Below are 22,974 nucleotides of genomic sequence, written 5' to 3' on the forward strand. Positions count from 1 at the left end.
AATCCACAGTGTTTATTATAAAAGGTTTGTAGTCTTTGCTCACCCAAATAGTGATGTAGACATTGTAAACAACCATTGGTGAGCGCCGTGGCCTGGGCTTGCCCAATTATATTTTTTAACCAGGCCTAAATCTTGTAATTCTCATCATCCATGATTTCATTCAAGGTAGCATTTTTAATAATAAAACACTTCCAAAAGGCTTCTGCCACTGTTTAAAGCTGCTGATTGTGAACAAAAACAAGCTCCTAGAATACTTACCTTAATAATTATGGCTCATAGTTCACTGTGCCCTCTGCCCTGCCACTGCAACAACTCACCATGGCTTAGAACATATATATTTAGGCTACATGAAACAGCAAGAAAAGCTAACCGTTTGTGTTTACATTTCTCTACGCGTTTGTCTTCCTGTTATGCTGCGCTAGCATTTCCCCGCTAAATACTGGACTGCTATTGGCAGAGGCGTGTCCTCGCCAAGTGGAATGTGCTTGGGGTTTGGAATAGGGAAACCGTATTGCTTTGCTGGCCATGACTTGCAGTTTTTATTATCGCAGGGTACTATGAGTCTCACAAGCGCTGGTCAGTCGCCATTAAGGGTAGGAAGCGAAGCGACAATGTTCTTCTGTGGAGGAGCAAGATTTGTTGGGTCTGTTTCATGTAAATTTCGTTATAACTTCGCGGGAACAGCACAAGTTGGAACAAACCTACCACGGGCGGTTACATGGGCACTGCGTGACAAACTTAAGGGAATTTGTTGTCCTCGAGTTCATGATAGATGTATAAACAGTAGCCATGCTTTATGCGTGATTAGTCAAACGCTAGGCGATAATATTGTCAAAAGCACTGGACGTACGTTTAGTTTGACTCCAGGACAAGTGACCCGGGCTCAGAAGATCTCGATGTTTGCCTTGAAATCGGGTTCACCGCCAACTTTCGAATTCACCATCATCTGTTTTCCATGGGTGAGCAAGGGACGAAAGACAATTCATATGCCTGAGCATTTTTTTTTGCGTTCTACCGAAATGGGTACCACTCGTTCGTCCATGGATAAGGTTCTATCAAGAGCTGTATCCACCAGTGCTAAGCAGAAACCAGCGAAGGGAGAACCAACCATTGAGGATAAAAAGGTAAAAAAAACAAACATTTTTACATAAGCATTGCTTATTATACCAATTAAGTGTAATCAACTAACTGGCAACTGATTATTGTGATTACACAACGCATACATTTACATTAATTTACTCAGTTGGTTTAGCTGCTTTTGTGTTTTGTTTGTCATGTCATAGCTGCCTTCCTTCTAGCTGTTCGGGCCAGTTAAGCAAGGGTGTAGCTTCGAACCGTTTGCGTTGCATGGTGCTGGAGATAAAACGACACCCAATTTGCAACTGGAAAAAAGTATGAAACAGTTTGTGGTAAGGTTGTGGTGAGGTTGTTTACTGGACGGTACAGTCAGTAGTTCAGTGTGTGCGCCACAGTCACCATTTAAAAATGTGCATTAGGCCATGGTTGGTGGAAGTGCGCCGGGTCGTGGTTGTGTAACATGCGTGTTGCTGTGTTCCTGCCCTTAAGTCCACTTCATGTTTTCACTGTGAAATGACTTGTTGATACTACAGTATGCTGAGTATTCCTTATTAACATTGTTATTTTTCAACATTTTGTCATAAATTACAAGATGCCTGAATCAAATTCTTGTCGTATTTTTAAATTATAAAATTGCATAATGTAAAATGTAGAGAACATTCACTTCAGTGCTGGATTATGAAAATAATGCAAATTGCAAGGTTAGATTTATGATTTATCAAGCTAAAATGCATAACTTGTCTTTTTCAGTATTTTGCAAAGAATTGTTTGGATTGTCATTGAATAAAATGAAGCAAATATAGTTTTAAGTATGAATATTCATAACACTACAGCATGCTAAAGTAGGACATACCCAGAGGTGTTACTAGGATGCCATTTTTGGGTGGGCGTGTAAAATTTTGACTTCAATTTTATGATGAGCAATGAGCATTTGTATGAACTAGAGAGAAAAACCTTTAAACAAGTTTTAGTTTGGATTTTCAGCAGCAGAATAGAATGCACAGAATGTACAGTAGAATAGAATGCACAGGGTCAGGCAGCAGTGCCTGTATGATGAACATACGTATAATAAACTATGATAGTTTTGCCTAGGATAGAACAATGTCTAGGCTCACTATAATTACCAGATGCAGTAAAGCTTTTATTATTTTTTTTGTTTATATTTTTCTTTACTAATTTATTTTTTTTGTTTACTTCTGTGTGTGATGTAAAACTTGTAGATTGCAATTGATAGCAAGCTAAGCTAAACATCAGTAAAGGTAAAAGAAGACAAAGGTGACTAAGCTAGCATGGAGACAGTATAAAGAGATGTTCTGTTTGCCCCCTGAGTGCAATTAATCACTCAGGCTGCTTGCTGAACACCTCGTTTAGCTCTAAAATGATGTTAAATAAATGATCAAATCATCACATTTAATATAGGTTAGTGAGGGGGACAGTGGAGGGGCTAGAACAGTAAAAATACAGCTCAGTGCAGTCCTTTTTACAGGGAAAGCTAGGATGTCAGTCTGCAGCATTCAGAATTTTCATTTTGAAAAGCATTTGTTGTGTAGCAACAAATCAACTGTAGCTGTAGTGAATAGCAACAAATCAACTGTAGCTTGCCTGAAGCTGCGTAATCACTAAACCAATGGCCACTTGAAAGAAACACAGGTTGCAAAATGTGCAAACTCAGCTGTGGAACTATACAAGACTGCTGATATAACTTTTATAAGAACCAGAGAAAAGAATTAACTTATCAAAGCTATGAACAGTTTTACTTGGGTAGTTGAGAGCAGCTACACACCGGTTTAGCACAAGTGTACCACATTTGTGAAGAAGTGCCTGGTTTAGCGATAATGTGATGGAGGAACTCTGACAAAGCACACTCACACCTTCAAAACGGCCATTAGGAAAGCAGTGCTTTTTAGATGAGTAATAACAAAATTATCTATTATCTACAAAAAAAAAAAATTAACACTCAAAAAATAGCTATAACAGTAGTTGTTTTTCGAAGTTGGGAAGGTTGATTGGGAAGATGATTCCTCTAGGTGGGCAAGGCTTATCTCCAGGTGGGCAACGCCCTTCCCAGCCCACTCAAAAAACACGCCCCTGGACATACCTCCAGTTGTGTCCCAATGATGTTGAGTGCTATCACTCTGAAAAGGTGATGACTTTACCCCTGCATAGATTATAAAATTACATTATAATGAATGTAGGCCTAAATGCATTTGTGATATAAAGTCTGGTCACCAAGTTGGTTCAGTTACCATAGAGATTAGCTATGTAAATTGCTTGGTTGAGCAATTATTAGCCAGTTTTAATTAATTTATTTCACAAGTAATGTGTACTTATCAGTAATGTCTCCGTAATATGTAACAGCTATAAATGCAGATAAATATTATACAATAACCTACACTTATCAGTAACCTTCTAGTGAAGCAGAGGAAAGAAACATATCTAAAACTTAATTTAACTAGCTAAGGGATACATACTCACGTTGAACCAGAAGTTGATAGCAATGTCCATGAAAATTTCCAGAAAAATAAGCTGAAGTCAAAGTATCACACATTAAGCCTATCTCAGAGGTTGGCAAACACAGATGTCCAAACTGTGCTCTTTTTCACGCTTACTTAATACTGTTCCACAAATCTTGGGTGATAAATGGTTCGTGTAACACAACTTGTAGCTAGGTATGCACTGATATTGGACCTGTGGCCTGATGCAGATATCCAGTATTTTCCGTGAAAATGTAAGCCGATACCCACACTTTTAGCAAAGGTAGAAAGTGGTGCTAAATCTTCCTGGATGAGTGTTACAGAGAAGGGTAACACTTATTTGTATATGATTACAAATTCAGTGAAGTTAACAAAATGTAGACATTTTAGCACAGTAGCCCAGCGTCACCTAACTGTTCAGGTTTTCCACAGATTTGAAGTATACTGCTTAGGTGTAGCCAGGGGCCTGGGAGGTCATTTACAAGGCTATATAGGTATGTCAGTTACAGACAAATATAACTAACACTAAAGCTGTGTCTGAAACTGTGCCCTAATCTAATTAAGATTTTTGAATGTAGGGTATAGTGTTTAGGGGGGCATTTTGGATCACATAATTGTTATTTAGAAATTAGACAATGTATCTTCAGTCAATTAAGACAGATTTAACTCTCTAGCTAGGTCTAAATTATCATAATAAAAGAATCTAGTCCTGTTATTAAGATAATTACAGATCTGTCAGACTGTGGGGGAGGCAGGAACAGGCAAGCATTATGTCCTAGAGAAACTGACTTACACCCACTAGTCTGCTTCATTGTAGCTTCCATAACCAGAGTAGGTAAAAACTTAAATTAAAATTTTAACATACAACCGTGTGTTGAACTGCTTTAAACTTGAGGTTTCTGTACCACAGTCACCTTTACTACTCAGCTTGCTATGGTGTGTAAACAGTGTTAATATGCAGCTGTGTAAACATTGCCATGGTGGTATTGTCTGCTGAAACTAGATGAAGGCCTCGAAAGATCTTTGTCAGGGCTCCAAAGTAACCAGACCAGAACCATTCCGAAAAATTTTATCACCTGAAATTTTTTATACTACCACATTATGAATGTATAAAAACACAGAATGTGAGATATATAGCATGTATACACTCAGACACACATGCTTACAAACACATCTATGGTCCAAAAATACATTTATGTCTATATCTATGGGATGTATATTAAAAGCTCTGCAACCAAATATGTAATGTTGCATTCTTAAAAAGCAAAACAAATCACTGTAAATTCAGACTGTGCTTGAGGATTATTTCAATATGTCTTAAATTTATTGTATATTAATATTGGAATTTTACTGCGCTTTAAGACAAGTCCAGTCAAGGCTTTACTGTCATTTCAGCTATATACAAGTACACAGTGAAACAAAAGAACATTCTTTCAGGACCATGGTGCAGCACAGGAACACAAGTGCAAAACGATACAATATACAGTGCAGACAATACAGTACAGTAAATAAGTACGAAAAACTTACAATAAATACAAAACAGAACACAGGAAGTACACGGTACTGAGAATATGTGGAGTTGTGCAAAGGAGAATGTAACATACTATGACATATTAGCAGATAGCCTAGCATATATGAGCATAGCGGTCACTAAGGTAGCAACCAGAACAGCAATGGAATACAGAATTTGGTTGATATAGTATTCTAGCAGCTAACATTGTTAAAGTAAAATGTGCAAAAATGCACATCACATATTGTTGAGGAAATAAAATGTGCAAAATGCAAGTAGTCAGATCTACAAGTTATATCAAATTAAGTATTTCAGTGAAACAGAGTAATTATATTTAAATACAGTGTTCCAGACATAATCTGGAACTGCAGTAAGTGGGGAGTGAGTTAGTCTAATATTGTTATGTTATGGGTATGTGTGTGTGTGTGTCTGTGTGGGTGTCCTTCAGTTCAGACCTTGGGAGTTGAGTAATCTCAATTAGAACCAGTTTGCATCATAAGTACCAGCTTGAATTGTAAATAATACAATCATGTTGACTGTAAAACATATGCATACAGTGTAAAGACTGGGTTGTCAGCTCTCATGGTTTTGGCTTGAAGCACGAGTGACAACAAAATTTTGAGCCAACCAGTTCTGTCATTAGCACAGTTGATGAGAGCAAGGTGAAGTGCCCAAATATAAGCAAATCAAATTGTTCTGCCAGCATACATACAAAGAATGTTAGCTACATAGCTCACAAATAAATTACTCAGCACTGACCTTTCTAAATATGTTAGAGTACCAAAGTTAGAAATTAGAACTTTTTTTGCTTTCATAAACCTCATGATGTCTCACTGAATGCATTTATTGCTTTCTTTATTTACATTTATTTGCCTCAACCCAAAAAATCCTATTGACATTTTGTTTATTGCAGCATTATATAACTATGAAAAATGAATGCAGTCATCTTAAATTATATGCAATTATGTAAGAACTGTGACAGACCTCCTCATAGTGCTCCATTCCACAAGTGCTAAATTCCTAAGCTCAGCTACTAATTAGTTCAAGTTTTAACTCCTGTTTGTTTTCATTTCATATTCTCGACACCTGCCGCCAAAGTCATCTTTTACAAATTATAGATTTCTTTTTACAAAGTGTAATGGGATTGCATTACATCTGGATAAAAAAAGTAAACACACTAATCTCACAAGTAATGTCAATACTTTGTTTCTAAATTCTAAAACCCACAGTGGTTTATTCGAAATAAACCCCATTACAGTAAATACCATGTAACTATCCCTGCCTTTACACAAAACAGCTAGTTATGGTATTTGAAAACCTATAAACCAACCCGAAGAAACAAAAAAAGTCTTAAAATACATTTCAAACCAAGCCTGTAATGCACATGTACCAGGTATTTAGTGTTCTTACTCGCTTATTTAGGTGCCTGGAGCTGTGTCAGGGTGCGAATGTGGAATAGATGGGGGTCCTGAGGATTTGTTCAAGAACCATGGGTCTACATGTTAATAACTTTGAACTGTGGTTCAGATTAATGTTTTAAGCAGTGTAACAGTGAATTTGCATGCAAAATTGAAAATCTCACTCCAGTTACCTTATGTGCCAAAGTTAGCAACCCTGATGAAAGCAATGCCTATTATAAAGCTAATTCAGAACAGTGTCTGAATTAAAGATTGTGGTATTTAGGGTGGGTGTCAACTGCTGAAACGTTCATTAGTTTATGGCAACGTTTGTTTCATTAAATTAGATTTTATGAAATCACCAACAATTTGGAATACTAAAGACAAGAACACTTAAATAGAATAACTGCTCTGTTATTTACATGTGTTATAGTGTTAATAATGTAATGACGGCTCAACAGGCTGCACCAGCTGCAGTGTCATTGGGTTGCATTTGGAGGGGGTGGATATTGTGGTCTTCCAGAACCACAACATGAGTCTATGGAAATGTGTATCCTGGTTTTGGTCTCGGTTTCAGAATCCAGATTAAAAGGACAAGACTACATTTTGTAATATTTAAAAATGCCATTGAGGAGGCTGGTCCTGCTCGGCCCCAATCTGCTTGCATGCACAACAGAGATTTATTTTCGCAGGCATGGGTTTACAGTGCTTTGCTTCGTAACTAAGAGTTTGATTTAATTGACTGTAATATACGCTAATAATATAATTAGTATACTTTTGCGATTGTAATTCTTTCGCAAAGACGAACCTTTATCCAGTCTGGCCACAGCCTTTGAGAGCCATCAAAAGATTTAAGTTATCACACCCACCTTTAACGAAAAACAACCAGCAACTTCTATGACCGCTGATAACAAGCCATCTGGTCAAACCTGACTTCCATTCATACTTCGACAACATTCAAGAGCCATAGGAATGCACCCCAGGAATGTGATTACTCTAATCCATCAATAAAAGAGAGTCCTGCTCTGATCCAGAGTCCTCTACAATTAGAGAATTCTATTTCCCAAGTTTGAGGTTAATTCCCACTCACTACTACACTCCAGAGCTCCCCTTTTTTGATGTAAATTATGAAAGAACCATACTTATTTGATGTTTTGTCATTGAGACATTGTTTTGCTGTTTAAATCAATATTTCACCACTGTGCTTGCTATGGCAGCACACATACTGAATTTTGTTACTATTGTGGAAAGCAGGATTGCTTTAGTTATGCGTAATAAGAAGTCTAATTTTAATTGCAAATGTTTGCTTATTATTTTCATTTTTCTTTCACTGAGGATATTTAATATTCCTGAAGAAGCTAGGACCTACACTGTATGGACAAAAGAATTAGGACACCTACACATTACACCCACAGGAGCTTTTATGACATCACATTCTAAATACATAGGTATTAATATGGAGTTTGTTCCTCCTTTGCAGGTATAACAGCTTCCACTTTTCTGGGAAGGCTTACTACAAGATTTTTGAGTGTTTCTGTGGGATTTTTGGCCATTGATCTAGAAGAACATTTGTGAGGTCAGACACTGATGTTGGACGAGAGGGCCTGGCTCGCAATCTCTGTTCTAGCTCATCCCAAAGGTGTTCGATGGGGTTGAGGTCAGGACTCTGTGTGGGCCAGTCAAGTTCTTCCACACAACTCACCCAGACATGCCTTTATGGACCTTGTTTTGTGCACTAGGGCACAGTCATTTTGGAACAGAATAGGGCCTTCCCCAAACTGTTCCCACAAATTTGGATGCATACAGTCCAAAATGTCTTAGTATGCTGAAGCATTAAGATTTCCCTTCACTTGAACTAAGGGGCCTAGGCAAACCCCAGAAAAATAACCCCATAGCATTATCCCTCCTCCACCACACTTTACACGTGGCACAATGCAGTCGGGCAGGTAATGTTCTCCCAGCATTCGTCAAACCCAGACTCATCCATCACACTGCCAGATAGAGAAGTGTGATTCGTCACTCCACAGAATACATTTCCCCTGCTCCAGAGTCTAGTGAGTGGCTGCCACACTCTGTGAGTCTCTTCTTTGTGGCTAAGCTGTTGTTGCTCCTAGATACTTCAGTTTCACAATAATAGCACTTACAGGTGATTGGGGCAGATCTAGCAGAACAAAAAATTTGTGAAACTTGTGAAACCACTTGTGGCAGAGGTGGCATCTTATGACAGTGTTGAATCTGCATCTAAACTTGAGCCTTTTGGAGAAATTAGCCTACAACGCAGCATGAGTGACAATGACCCCTCAGAACAAGGCAAGCCAGTCTGTGGTACCTCTCCAGAGCCAGCGCATGAAGCCTGGCTCCCAAACCTATCTGCCCTGTGGACCAATGCGAAGCTGGAGATTGAATCTCACATTTCAACCAGCTCTACCCCAGACCACCCAGAGGCAATTCCATCAGGGCCATGAGACCAGATTTCCTGGAGTTTCATGCTGCTGAAGTCCTTAACAAAACCCCACGCTCCAAAGTAAGGCTAAAGCTCCATCCATGCTAATAGGATGCCTGGGATAGCTTCTGCAGTCTTTTATTCTTTGCTGTCCCTTTAGGTTTGCTTATCACTGCATATTTGTGTCCCATAGGTTTACTAACTTCTGTATTTCAACACAAACCTAGCCCTGTTGGTTTCAGTTAAGCTACAGCATCCCTATGGTTAATTTCCTGCATTTGCCTGCTGATCATCAATTAAAGCTTATCATTTAGTACTTCATTTACCTTGTTAGCTCTATAAATAAGCAATTTAATGAAGCTATTCCTTGTCTGGGTGATTTTATAACCACTAGTGCAGTTCACTTGACCACAGGTGAAATCCATGGCCCTGAGTTTGAGATTGAAATGAGTTGTGTTTATTGTACAAGAGTAAGGTAGGTCAAACTGCTACTACCTGGCAGAGAACAGTGTCAACCATACTTTGATCAACTGTTTCCCCACAGCACTAAATTTTCTTTTGCTACTGCTGCTCCTTGCAGAAATGCTCAAACTCATCAAACAAGGGGGAAATAGCTGCTGTGAGCTTGCCACCAGCCCAACACATCCGTTGTATCATCCATGGTGTGATCATGACTAATGTACTACTGAACATGGTTTTATTCAGGGGCACAGTCACCCACTCCTCAAACTCTGGAACTATTCCAAACGCAGCTAAAGACTACAACATTAGTAAAGAAAGATGGATAGAGAGCATGAGAGAAAATGTGTGAGCGTGCAAGATTTATGTAGACGTATTCTTTCAATAAAAAAACAAATCTTATGCATAAAAAATTACTTGCTGGTAAACAAACCCAAGCCTGACCTGAACCCAATGTTGTGTTAAAGCAGCCCAAAACACAGTTTTTGTACCACATGTTGGGTAGAGAACATTTAACCCTTCTTTCCAGGGTAACACACATCTAGCCAAAAGTGCTTAAAAATCGCTTTACAGGCCTATTTGAAAGCAATCTGGGTGTGGTCCTAATATTCTGATGAGCTTGTGTTGTTGAAATCCTTCAGTTCCCAACTCCCAGTCTGCTATGTCACTGCAACTGAACTAAATATAACAGCACAAGAAGTGTGAAATGGACTGTATATGTGCTGGTTCTGTCCATTGTCAAGCTTTTATATGGCAGTGTCTTTACTGCCACTTTACTGCCTGGTGTGCCTCCAGGGAATTCTGGCGTGGTAGGTTGATGGAATGAACAGAACAAACAGATGAATAAACCTTCATGGTAACTCAGCTATGCTTTCTAGGTTAGCTTTTGTTTGTTGTTAGCTGTCTCATGGTAATGTTCTCTGACTTGAACAGAGAGATGGAGGCCATTGGCAAACACAGTTTTGTTAAAGTGATTGTAAAAGGATTCTGTTTCCATACGCACTATCCAAGAATAGCACTGCTTCTTTTGTGCAATGGGAAACAGATACAGGTACTCAAGGAGATTTCTGGGTTTGGAGAAGTAACTGCTGGGTGCCGTAACACACTGCCTGGAGTAAAATGCCTTGAGATGATTTCCACACACACACAAACATCTAGAGCAGGGCTTTCCAAAGTCAGAGAATTACTCTAAGTACACATCAATGCCATAATGGTAAATACATTCAAATTTTAAATGTTAATTTTGACTGTATTAACATTTAGTAACGGACGCACTGGGTGATGGTGTTTTGGAAATTGTAATTATGCTGTGATCATGAGAAATCCATTAATATTATGTTAAACCTTATGAAACTGATATTGATATGGCCATTTACTCCACATACATTATTTCCACAAACCAAGCCTTTCAATTGTGGTATGTTTCTTATGCCTTTAAAATATACAGACCAGACATAAAAAGACAGAATGAGAAAACCAACTTTAGCAAAATAGCCAGGCTTTGTGATCCGTCCTGCTGTAAGCTTTAGTCTGTCTCTCATTTCTTCTGTACTCGTATTTTAGCACAGTAACACAACATCACCTAAATATTTATATTATAATAACATAAGGAGCAGATTCACTAAGGTTTTGCACCATCGCAAACCTTGTTTTGATTCACTAAGGGTAATGATAACTACTGACTGCTCTGTTTCATGCCTGTCTTATTTTTACTGCTGACATGGGAGACAGAAAGAGTTAACATTTGTTTATTTTAGACTTTAAGTGAAAAAATTGTGCACACATGTCATTATTTTTAATTAAATAAAAGCAATAAAAAAAATACTTTGAGAACATTAAGTTCAAATCATATAGTTCCCAATGGAGCAGCACGTGCTCAGTCAAATTAAACAGGCATATTACAGTATCACATGAATTACAAATGCACTTGGCACAAAACTCAGGTTCAGCTTCAACCTTCAGGTTCAACCAAAATGAACATGATTTGAAATTACTTTTTGTCCAAATTTATGTTTTTGTTGACATATATTGCACAAAGTACTTACATACACCGGGCATAACATTATTACCGGCATGTACTTACATTACATCAGGCATAACATTATGACCACCTCCTTGTTTCTATGCTCATTGTCCATTTTATCAGCTCCACTTACTACATTGGTGCACTTTGTAGTTCTACAATTACAGACTGTAGTCCGTCTGTTTCTCTGCATACTTTGTTAGCCCCCTTTTACCCTGTTCTTCAGTGGCCAGGACCCCCATGGACCCTCACAGAGCAGGTACTATTGGGGTGGTGGATCATTCTCAGCACTGCAGTAACACTGATGTGATGGTGGTGCGTTAGTGTGTGTTGCTCTGGTCTGAGTGGATCAGACACAGCACTGCTGCTGGAGTTTTTAAACACCTCAGTGTCACTGCTGGACTGAGAATAGTCCACCAACCAAAAATATCCATCCAACAGCGTCCTGTGGGCAGCGTCCTGTGATCACTGATGAAGGACTAGAGGATGACCAACACAAACTGCGCAGCAGCAGATGAGCTATCATCTCTGACTTTACATCTACAAGGTGAACTGACAAGGTCGGAGTGTCCAATAGAATGGACAGTGAGTGGACACAGTGTTTAAAACTCCAACAGTACTGCTGTGTCTGATCCACTCGTACCAGCACAACACACCACCACCATGTCAGTGTTACTGCAGTGCTGAGAATGATCCACCACCCCAGTAGTACCTGCTCTGTGAGGGTCCATGGGGTCCTGACCACTGAAGAACAGGGTAAAAGGGGGCTAACAAAGTATGCAGAGAAACAGATGGACTACAGTCTGTAATTGTAGAACTACAAAGTGCACCTATTTAGTAAGTCGAGCTGATAAAATGGACAATGACCGTAGAAACAAGGAGATGGTCATAATGTTATGCCTGATCGGTGTATGTTCGTTTGCACTTTCTTAAAGAGTAATGTTCTTTAGTGATTAGTCATTATTCTGATCTAGTAAGTTGAACTTTTGAGCTAACAAATAATTACCTAATAAAATGCAATTTGAACCAGAATCAGTGAATGATTAAAACAATGGTTTTGGCTGTGTGCCAAACCACAGACTTCTATACTTTAATTCTTTTATACATATTCTGCTGTTCATATGTTAATTAAGAAATTGTCTGTTTTCATTTGCACAGAAGTTTCAAGTAGATGACCCTCCCACCCCGTCACTAATTAGCACCTCTTTTAGTAAATCTGTTCCTATGTCTTTTATTTACTAATATGACACTGTTTATCTGCAGATCAGATTTTTAGGGGAAATTATGTACAGTATGTTGTCCAAGTTACCAGATACTGGTAGGTCCCCACCACCTCCACGTCTACCCCATCTACGGTGACTGGCGCCAGGGCGGGTTCAGATGGTGTTGGTCCAACACCATCTCCTTAGTCTTACTGATGTTTAGCTGCAGCTGGTTCAGCTTACACCAGCTAACAAAGTCCTTCACCAGCTTCCTGTATTCCTCCTCCTGTTCATTCCTCATGCACCTCACAATGGTCGTGTCATCAGAGAATTTTTGCAGATGACATGACTGTGTTGTACCTGAAGTCAGGGGTGTACAGGTTGAAACAGGAATTGCACTAATACAGTACCCTAGGGTGCCCCAACACTGCACACAGCCTTGTCCGAGACACAGCCCTGCAGTCGCACATACTGAGGTCGTCCAGTCAGATAGTCCATTATCCATGAGATAATAAATTCATCCAGCTGCATCAGCCACAGCTTCTCCCCTAACAGCACAGGCTATATGGTGTTGAATGCACTGGAGAAATCGAAGAACATGATTCTCACAGTGCTGCCCGATTTGGCGAGGTGAAAGTATGTTTTGTCCAGTAGGTAGATAACTGCATCATCCACTCCAATGACATCCTGATATGCAAACTGCATAGGGTCGAGAGCTGTTCTGACCAGAAGTTTCAGATGAGCTAGCATCAGCCTTTTAAGTGTCTTCATTAAGTGGGATGTTAGTGCAACAGGTCTATAGTTATTCAGTGCCATGGGTTGCCTTTTCTTGGGGAGCGAAACCACACAATATGTTTTCCACATAACAGGGACTCTCTTCAGGCTGCAGCTCAGATTAAAGATGTGCTGAAGAATTCCACACAGTTGCTCTGCACAGTTTCAGCACCCTAGGTTAAATGCCATCAGGTCCTGCTGCTTTGCTCTGCTTGAGTTTTTTCAGTTCCTTCTTAAACTGATCTGTAGTGAATGTACCATCACTGGACATTCCAATTGTGGGGGGTGGGTGAGAGGCGTTCATTTCAGACAGTGGTTGCTGATGGTCACAGGTGTGAATGGCTGTGGTGGAGGAAGGTGAGGCTGTGGATGGCCCATGGCATTGTTGTGCAGGTGTGTTAATCTGTGTTGGAGACAGACACAGTGGAGCAGCAGAGGAGCCATTGTCAAACCGCACAAAGAATTGATTTATCTCATTTACCCATTCAAGCTTACCCTCTGCTAGAATAAGCCTGCGTTGGTTGAAGCCAGTAATGTCTTTTAGGCCTCTCCACACATCCCAAGTGTTTTTCGGGTCTAACTTGTTTTCCAGCTTGGATTTGTACTCCTCTTTGGCTGTCTTAATCCTGTTTTAAGCTCTTTTTGTACCCTCTTCAGTTCCTCCTATCTCCTGCCCTAAATGCTCTTCTCTTCTGATTCAGCAGAGACTTTAAGTCATTGGTGACCCAGGGTTTATTGTTGGGAAAGCATCAGACAGACTTGGACACAGAAGTTGATGTAGTTGGTAATGCATGATGTTATTGCATCATTGTCTTCCACCATGTGGTTCACATAGGGCATCCCATTGTGTAGCTTCAAGACAGCCCCTCAGTGTTTCTACAGTCTCAGGTGACCACTTCCTCACTGTCTTCGTGGTCACTACCTGTCTTTGAACCAGGGGCTTGTAAAGTGAAGTGAGGTGAATCAGATTATGGTCTGAACGCCCCAGTGGAGGGAGAGCTGTAGATTTATATGTCTCTTTAACATTGGCATACAACAGGTCCAGTGTCTTATTCTTTCTTGTCTTGCAGTCCACAAACTGGCTGAAAGTGGACAGACATGATGAGAGGGAAACGTGAAGTCTCCAGACACTGCAATGAATGCATTAGGGCTCTGGTTTTGCACACTTGCTATGGTCGAGTGGATGGCATCCATGTTAGCTGAAGGTGGAATGTACACAGATCACAGGATGGCGTGGGAAAACTCGCGCAGCAAGTAGTACGGCCGCATAGCTACAACACACAGTTCAATGTCACGAACACAGCTAGCCCACCCCATTCTTGTTACCAGTTTGTGGTCTCTGTCCGCCCTCACAGAAGTACAACCGTATAGATGAACATGAGAGTCAGGTATGCACAGGCTCAGCCATGACTCCATGAAGCACAAAATGCTGCATTCGTGGTATTCCCGTTATGTTTGTGTTCATCCATTTTATTAGCCAGTGACCATACATTCCCCATAATTATTGCAAGAAGGTTTGGTTTGTATCTCCGTTTCTTTACCCGCTGTATCTCTCCCGCTCTGCAGCCCCTGTAAAGACGTCTCAGCTCCGCAGGAATCACTGGCCACTGCAATGTAAACAAAGCTGCCGGCTTCCTCAGCGCAATCAGCTGATTCCTCGTGTAGACAGAGTGAGGACGCGAAGTGCAGTCGTAGTCTGAAAATTCAGTTGAACGATCCATTAAGAAGTCAATAAAAGGTTTTTAAAAACTTTAGATCAGGCCTTGATATCCACAAAAGAAGGAAAAGTGGGTAAAATACACTATTTACAAAAAACAGAAGACGCAGACACGGAGCTACTGGAACAGGCAGCCACCTCAAATAGGGCCAGAAGAGAAAAAGACCTCGGGGTAGTGTTTCAGTATACAGTTAAGGGTTTGGAAATTGTTTGAAATTCAATGATTGTACTGCTTGTTCATTAGGGTGATATACAAGAATAAACTGAAGAGCAGTTGTTACTTAGATGAATATACTGGGTAATAAAGCAGTAAACCATGAGAGGCTGTGGGTTACTGCGATTTTATCACGGGAAGGATGTTCTTAGAACTAAAACTCCCTTCCCTGTGATAAAATTGCAGTAACCCATGGTGTCAAGTGGCTTATTGCTTTTATGAAACGGTGGCCAACATAAAATATGATTAAATATACACTTTTTCAGAAAATAATTTATTATTTATAATAACCTACAAGTAGTTCACCAAGAAATGTAGTTCTTTTAGAGTATGGTAATGTTATCAAGCAACCATGAATGAGGAGAATGTTTGGTTCCCCATCGCTCTGTATACTGCAGTTGTTTCATGATTTTTTTTTTTTTTCTTTACTTTATGTTGTATAACAATGAACATATGATAACACAGCACTGATTGATGCGAAAACATTTGCTTTATAAGTACTTTTTGGTCACCAGATTACCACCACAAGTCCTATTTAGCATCAATCCAGCGATGCCTCTCTTCTCGCGCTGGGGCTGAATCTCAAATGGCTCACTGCTCCCTACATAGTGCACTATGTAAGAATTTAAATACTGGATCCTGCACTCCAATGGTGCAAAATACAGCTAAGAAATAGTAATTTGGGACTCGGCCAATTCCAAACTTGATAAATGATGCACTATTTGGCTGTAGAGGCTAGAATTTCTAAAATTTCATAACTAGCAAACTATTTAGGGAGTACAGAGCCGTTTGGGATTCAGCCTGGGCTTGGCGCTGTTTCTGACATGTAATCCATTCAAGTGACATTTTTTTGAAACTTTTATACTGCCATTTTACAGTTACTCATACTATTAGTACTTTAATTCAAGGTTGTGATATTAATGATGGAGGATCTTTTAGCCTGTTAGCTAGCTGACCAGTTTAGTTCTAGTTAACAACATAAGTTGCCAGCCCCTCAGTTTAAACAAAAAACTGGTTCTTACTTCATCAGTATACTCCATGCGAGCAGCGTGAGAATCAAAGATTATTCAATTAACAGCACAAGGGGTTTTTTTTTGTGCCGTGGCATAGTAATACTAAATTCAGTTGTTGTGAAGCGGTCATAGGAGTATATTGTGGATTTTACAACGGCTTCGAACGGGCTCAGCCAATCAGATTTTAGGAGTGGAACTATCCTTTTTATAATAACTGATGATGCCACCTTTAGAAGCAATAACTGCAACCAAACACTTCGTATAACTGTATATTCTTTTAAACTTAGATGTTTGAATAGGCCAAACATGCATTAGAAAGATTACTCCACTTTTGTTTATTTAATAAATAATCAAACGTGCACATACTGGAGCAAACAAAAATTGCAGTGGTAACCAGCGCTACCTTCCTGGTACTTTAGCTACAACCCTAAACAACCCCATCGGGTCCATCTAAATATTGCCTTTAGAAGACCTTGATTAGTTAAATGGGACATGGTTAAATATGAGTTGGTGATAAAGTCTGCTGGATGGGTAACCATTAATGTACTCCATGAATTTTGTTTTTAGCCCCTAAAAAAGGGATCTTTTCTATCAAATGCTTTAGGCCTCTGACTAATTTAGCAAAAAGGCAGTTACATCTGATGAATACCAGGTTTTGCTGAAGAGAAACTATGCAACAGGTGAGAAAATGGAGTCTAGTACTGAGTGAATTAAGTCAGTGGTGTCATTGTTTTCACTGTTGCACACTAAAGCAGAAAATGCTATCCATCTCAGTCTTTTACCTCCTTGTAATCACGTCATGTACACATTATGCACTTATGCAATAACCTTGCACGAGTAATGCTATTGTTAAATTAAAACCCTTGTTGTTAGTGAAATTAGTTATATGAATATCTTTGCTCAACACTTTTAATTCTCTGCCTCATTAGGTACAGCCTTCTACGAGCCCAAAAAGGGGGGATGAAGAGCCCGAGAATGAAAAGAATCAAAGTAAAACAATGCAGTTGAAGAAGGTTTTTAAGGAATATGGTGCTGTGGGTGTGTCATTTCACATCGGAATATCCCTGATTTCCCTTGGAATTTTCTACCTTGCTGTGTCTAGGTGAGATGTGTGAGGGTTTTTTTTCCTCTCTCATTTATCTCTCTTTAAATTTTTTTTTTTACATATTTATAACAAAAGGTGATGCTCTCAAACATTTTTTTTCTTTTTCAGAGGATGTATGAAATTAATGTTTGTGTCACATATGTTTATGTTGACTAAACTCAAACATGTTAATAATACCAGGAAAAATTACCTTGTGAAAAGGTTTTATATATCTTAAGTAATTGTAATGTGTGGGTGTGAGGTGTGAACTTATTACATATTTGTTTGAAGAGCAACATTCATATACAGCATCTAAGCAACCTTCCAAGGTGTTGTACTGCACATCTCTGATATGTTCTGTGTAGGACTGCAACAGATGGTTAAATTGATAGTTGAATAATTTATCATTTTCTGAAACGAATAATTGAATAATTGATTATTGAGATTATGAATCACTACGTTACCAAATAACTCTTATGTAGCCATCAGCTTTTAAATTTAGCTTGAGGTTGCTTTATGCACTTGCTAACTAACAATCAAGACAATAAAAATGAATAACTTCATAACTGTTCTAATGAATTTTTCTGCTAATACAAAAAATAAATAAAACTACAACATCTTTTTCCTGTCAAAATTTAAAACCAAGGATGTGCAAAGTAGCAGCAATAAAATATAACAAATCTAAATTTAATTTTCCTTTAATCAAGTAAATAAAAAAAATCAATCAATTAAAATTTTTAACTTAAACAGTGCAGTCTGTGTTTTGTGCATTCTGCTGTTTGTCTACACTCTGTTGCAACAAAATTCTGCAATAACAGGTCTTTACTGAAACAGAGCAAAGTCAGTATCTCTCCGTGCTCCTGTGAGAGGCCCACTCTCCTTTAAGAGCAGGTACTCCCCGCTGCAGAGAAGATGCACTCTGATGGAGCGGATGGAAAAGTGGTGAATATTTATGGCAAACTTGTTCTCTATGAACAGTTAAAATTTGAATGATTTTGTGTAAACATTTCATTTTAACAGTAACCCTTTGTCCAGCTGCCCTGTATGTTCGCAGAGAACTACCTCCTGAAACTGTTTGCGAGTGGTGTCAAATGTTCACGAAAAACAGAAAACTGTTCGCAAACGTTCCGTGTTTGCTGAATTTGAAGGCCGCGGTGGCCTCGACGCTAAGACGACGATATAATGTTTAACTAAATGGTGTTTAGAATGTGAACAGGGTCGCTGTAAATAATAGGTACTTGTTTCTCTGTTCTAACTCCATTAACGATACCAGAGAACACACATTTTGAAACGGAAAATGTTACAGCTCATAACATGATGTAGGATGGCTTTTCATATTAACATTAGCTCCCAAACCACACACTTCTGTACTTCACATACTACACTAATGAGTGCACCTCTAATGGTATATGCGCTATTTTTACAGCATTTCAAGTCAAGTCAAAGTTTATTTATATAGTGCTTTTTGCAACAGGCGTTGTCACAAAGTAGTCCAAGCCCCCATGAGCAAGCCAATGGTGACAGTGGCAAGGAAAACCTCCTTAAGAGCAAGAGGAAGAAACCTTGGGATGAACCAAGACTCAAAAGAGGAACCCATTCTCCTCTGGTCCACACCAGATAGCAAACAGCATTAGTATAAAATATTAGAACACAAAACAGGGAAAGACAAGTGGAGCAATGGTTAATTAAATAGTTTGAGCTCCATGGTGGTCAAAACAGTCCAGAAGGCTGGCGAGCAGTGGGCACCCGATCAAGGCAGAAGAAGCAACAGCATCAGACCACACAGGATGGGGAGTTGTTCAACTCGGCAAAGAAAAAGAAAACACACAGCAAGTTAGTTCTGTAAAGAGTGACTGATCATAGATTACAGTATTAACAGAGTGCGGCACAGGCTCTGGCAGGTCTAGCTGTAACAGCCTAACTAAAAGGGAGAAACCAGAAAGGTAACAGAGACATGAGGCTCCCTGAGATGTCCTTGCCCCTCCACTCCACCGTCAGCAAACTTGAGTGAATGCGTGAGAGCAGCGGGACAACAGCACCAACACTTCCAGTTTACCATAATACTCTGTGTCCATGAACCCCCAGATCTGCACCTTTTATCTAACAGGGAAAACTAATTACCAAAGCCTTGACTAACAAGTAAGTTTTTAGCCTAGACTTAAAGACTGAGGCTGTGTCTGAGTCCTGAACACTGACTGGAAGATTATTCCAAAGCCGGGGGGGCTTTGTATGAGAAGGCTCTATCCCCTGATGTAACTTTATAGTAACTAGGTTCTAATAGTAAGCCAGCTCCTTGTGATCTAAGTAGGCGTGATGGTTCATAGTATGAGAGAAGTTCACTCGGGTACTGAGGGGCGAGTCTGTTTAGAGCTTCATGTGTCAGTAAAAGAATTTTGTAATCAATACGAAATTTAACTGGCAACCAGTGTAGGGTTGATAAAACTGCGCTGATATGGTCAATGTTTTTGGTTCTTGTGAGGACTCTGGCTGCAGGGTTCTGAACTAACTGAAGCTTGTTAGGGCTTTTGCTGGATCATCCAGACACCAGGGCATTACAGTAATCCAGCCTTGAGGTAATACATGCATGAACTAGCTTTTCTGCATCCTGTAGCGACACTGCATTTCTTAATTTAGCAATATTGCGGAGATGCAGGAAGGCTATTCTAGTAATATTCATTATATGTGCATTGAAGGACAGATCGGGATCTATCGTGACACTAAGATTTTTTTTACAGATGTACCTGATGCAACTAGAGAAACTATTAAGTTTAAGTGTTTGATTAGATAGTTTGTTTCTAGCAGCTTTAGGAACAAGAAGCAGAACCCCTGTTTTATCTGAGTTAAGTAGGAGAAAGTTACTCAACATCCAGTCTTTTATGTAGTCCTCAGTCTTGCTAAGTTGAAGTTTATCATCTGGTTTGCCTGATATATATAACTGTGTGTCATTGGCATAGCAGTGAAAATTGATGTCATGTTTACTGATAATGGTATCCAGTGGTAGCATATATAATGTGAATAATTTAGATCCTAAAACAGAGTCTTGTGGAACCCCATGCTTTACTTTTGCAAGAACAGATGATTCACCATTTACATTTACAAACTGATAGCGATCATTCAGGTAAGATCTGAACCAGGAAAAAGCTATTCCTGTTACTCCTACAAGGTTTTCTAGTCTATCTAGTAAAATAGAGTGGTCTATCATGTCAAATGCCACACTAAGATCAAGGAGGACTAGCAAAGATACATTTCCTTAGTCAGAGAATAATAAGAAATTGTTTACAATTTTCACAAGTGCTGTCTCTGTACTATGATGTGGCCTAAAACCAGACTTAAATTTTTTATGTACAAGATTCCTGTGCTAATAGGAACTTAATTGTTTTGCCACAACTTTTTCCAAGATCTTTGATACAAAGGGAAGATTCGAGATATGTCTATAATTTGATATTTCGCAGGGATCAAGGTTAGCTTTCTTAATCAGAGGTGTAATTACTGTTATTTTAAGAGTTTTTGGGATATAGCCAAGGCTAAGAGAGGAGTTTATTATTGACAGAGAATAGGCTTGATTATTTCTGGCAAAATGTCTTTGAGTAAACCTGTAGGAATCAGATCTATTATACAAGTAGAAGATTTTACGGAAATATTTTTTAGTTCATTTTGTTAAAGTAAGGTAAATGATTCCAGCCTCTCTGCAGTAGTTACAGTAGTCTGAAGAGTTAGATTGGCATTATAACGCAGCACATTTGTAGAGAATAACTGCGTTCTGAATTTTCTGCCTCATTTTTTCATTTTTATTACTAAAGAAATTCATAAAATCACTGCTGCTATAGGCTAATGGCATATGGGGTTCAGTAACTGTTAATAATCTAGGATTATTCTTATTATTCTCAGTGAGAGAGGAGAAATAGGCAGAGCGTGCTGCAGTAAGTGTTCTTCTATAGTCTATAAGGCTCTCCCTCCAGGCAGGCTGGAACACTTCTAGTTTAGTCAGGCACCTTTTTTGCTCTAGTTGTCTGACAGTCTGTTTTAAAGCTCGAGTATGATCATTGTACCACGGGGCAAGCTTTTTCTGCCTTATTATTTTACTTTTTTAATGGAGCCACATTATCTAGAGTAGATCAAAAAGTGTTTTCTAAGCACTTGGTCATAATATCTAATTCAGTGGGAAGCGACTGACAGCTGATACTTGTGGGAGTTTTCTGATAAAGCTACCAGCTGTGGAGGAAGTTATAGTCTGCTTAACACGATAGCATGGTGATGAACATAGCTTACCACTAAGCAAATTTCATATGAGATTAGGTAATGATCTGAGACTGCTGTGCTCTGGGGGAAGATGGCTAAATGATCTAGTTTACACCAAAGGTCAGAATTAAGTCTAAAGTGTGGCTGCAATAACGAGTGGACTTCTTTATATTTTGAGTGAAACCTACAGAGGCTAAGTATAAATGCTTTACTTGGTGGATCTTGTGGTTTATCAAAGTGGATATTAAAATCTCCGACAATTATTGCTTTATTTGAAAACGTTATTAAACTTGATAGAAAGTCAGAAAATTCCTGTAAGAATACGGCCCTGGCGGCCTATAGATTGTAATTAGTGAAAAGGAATTCTTATTTGTTCCTTGATCACTTATATTAAGAAAAAGACTTTCATAAGAAGAGAATTTGTAGCCTAATTTCTGGCTCATGCCTAAAACTTTTGTATGAATGTTTGCTATACCTCCACCCTGGCCGCTTAAATGAGGGCTATGTGCATAACTGTAGCCTGTGGGGGTGGCTTCATTTAGATCAAAGTATTCATCAGGTCTAATCCACGTTTCTGTGAGGCACAGAGCATCGAAATCATGTTTGGTAATAATTTCATTTACAACGACGGCCTTACATGTAAGAGATCTTATGTTAAGCAGTCAAGTCAAAGTCAAGTCAGTCCAGCTTTATCAAACCTACACTGGTTGCCAGTTAAATTTCGCATTGATTACAAAATTCTTTTACTGACCTATGAAGCTCTAAACGGACTCGCCCCTCAGTACTTGAGTGAACTTCTCTCATACTATGAACCATGTGCTGGCTTACTATTAGTACCTAGAATTAATAAAGTTACATCAGCGGGGATAGCATTCTCATACAAAGCCCCCCAACTTTGCAGTAATCTTCCAGTCAGTGTTCGGGACTCAGACACAGCCTCAGTCTTTAAGTCTAGGCTAAAAACTTACTTGTTTAGTCAAGGCTTTGGAAATTAGTTTTCCCTGTTAGATAAAAGGTGCAGATCTGGGGGTTCATGTACATAGAGTACTATGGTAAACTGGAAGTATTGGTGCTGTTGTCTCGCTGCTCTCGCGCGTTCACTCAAGTTTGCTGACGGTGGAGCGGAGGGACGCTGACATCTCAGGGAGTCCTCATGTCTCTGTTACCTTTCTGGTTTCTCCCTTTTAGTTAGGCTATAATATTTAGACCTGCCAGAGCCTGTGCTGCATTCTGTTAATCCTGTAATCTGTGATCAGTCACTCTTTACAGAACTAACTCTTTGTGTTTTCCTTTTCTTTGCCGAGTTGAACAACTCCCCATCCTGTGCGGTCTGATGCTGTTGCTTCTT

At 39.2% G+C, this 22,974-nt stretch overlaps 1 protein-coding gene across 1 annotated transcript in view; it reads left to right on the forward strand.

The window, feature by feature from the left end:
* Positions 1-491: 491 nt before the first annotated feature.
* fam210b (family with sequence similarity 210 member B) overlaps positions 492-22,974 on the forward strand; it is a 54,853-nt gene continuing 32,370 nt past the window's right edge. The window contains exons 1-2 of the mRNA XM_036571436.1: positions 492-1,124; positions 17,233-17,405. Of these exons, the coding sequence (XP_036427329.1) occupies positions 558-1,124; positions 17,233-17,405 (740 nt within the window). The 5' untranslated portion in view covers positions 492-557. The remainder of the gene's footprint in view (positions 1,125-17,232; positions 17,406-22,974) is intronic.

The sequence above is a fragment of the Colossoma macropomum genome, unplaced genomic scaffold, assembly GCF_904425465.1.
Source record: "Colossoma macropomum unplaced genomic scaffold, Colossoma_macropomum, whole genome shotgun sequence".
Lineage (NCBI taxonomy): Eukaryota > Metazoa > Chordata > Actinopteri > Characiformes > Serrasalmidae > Colossoma > Colossoma macropomum.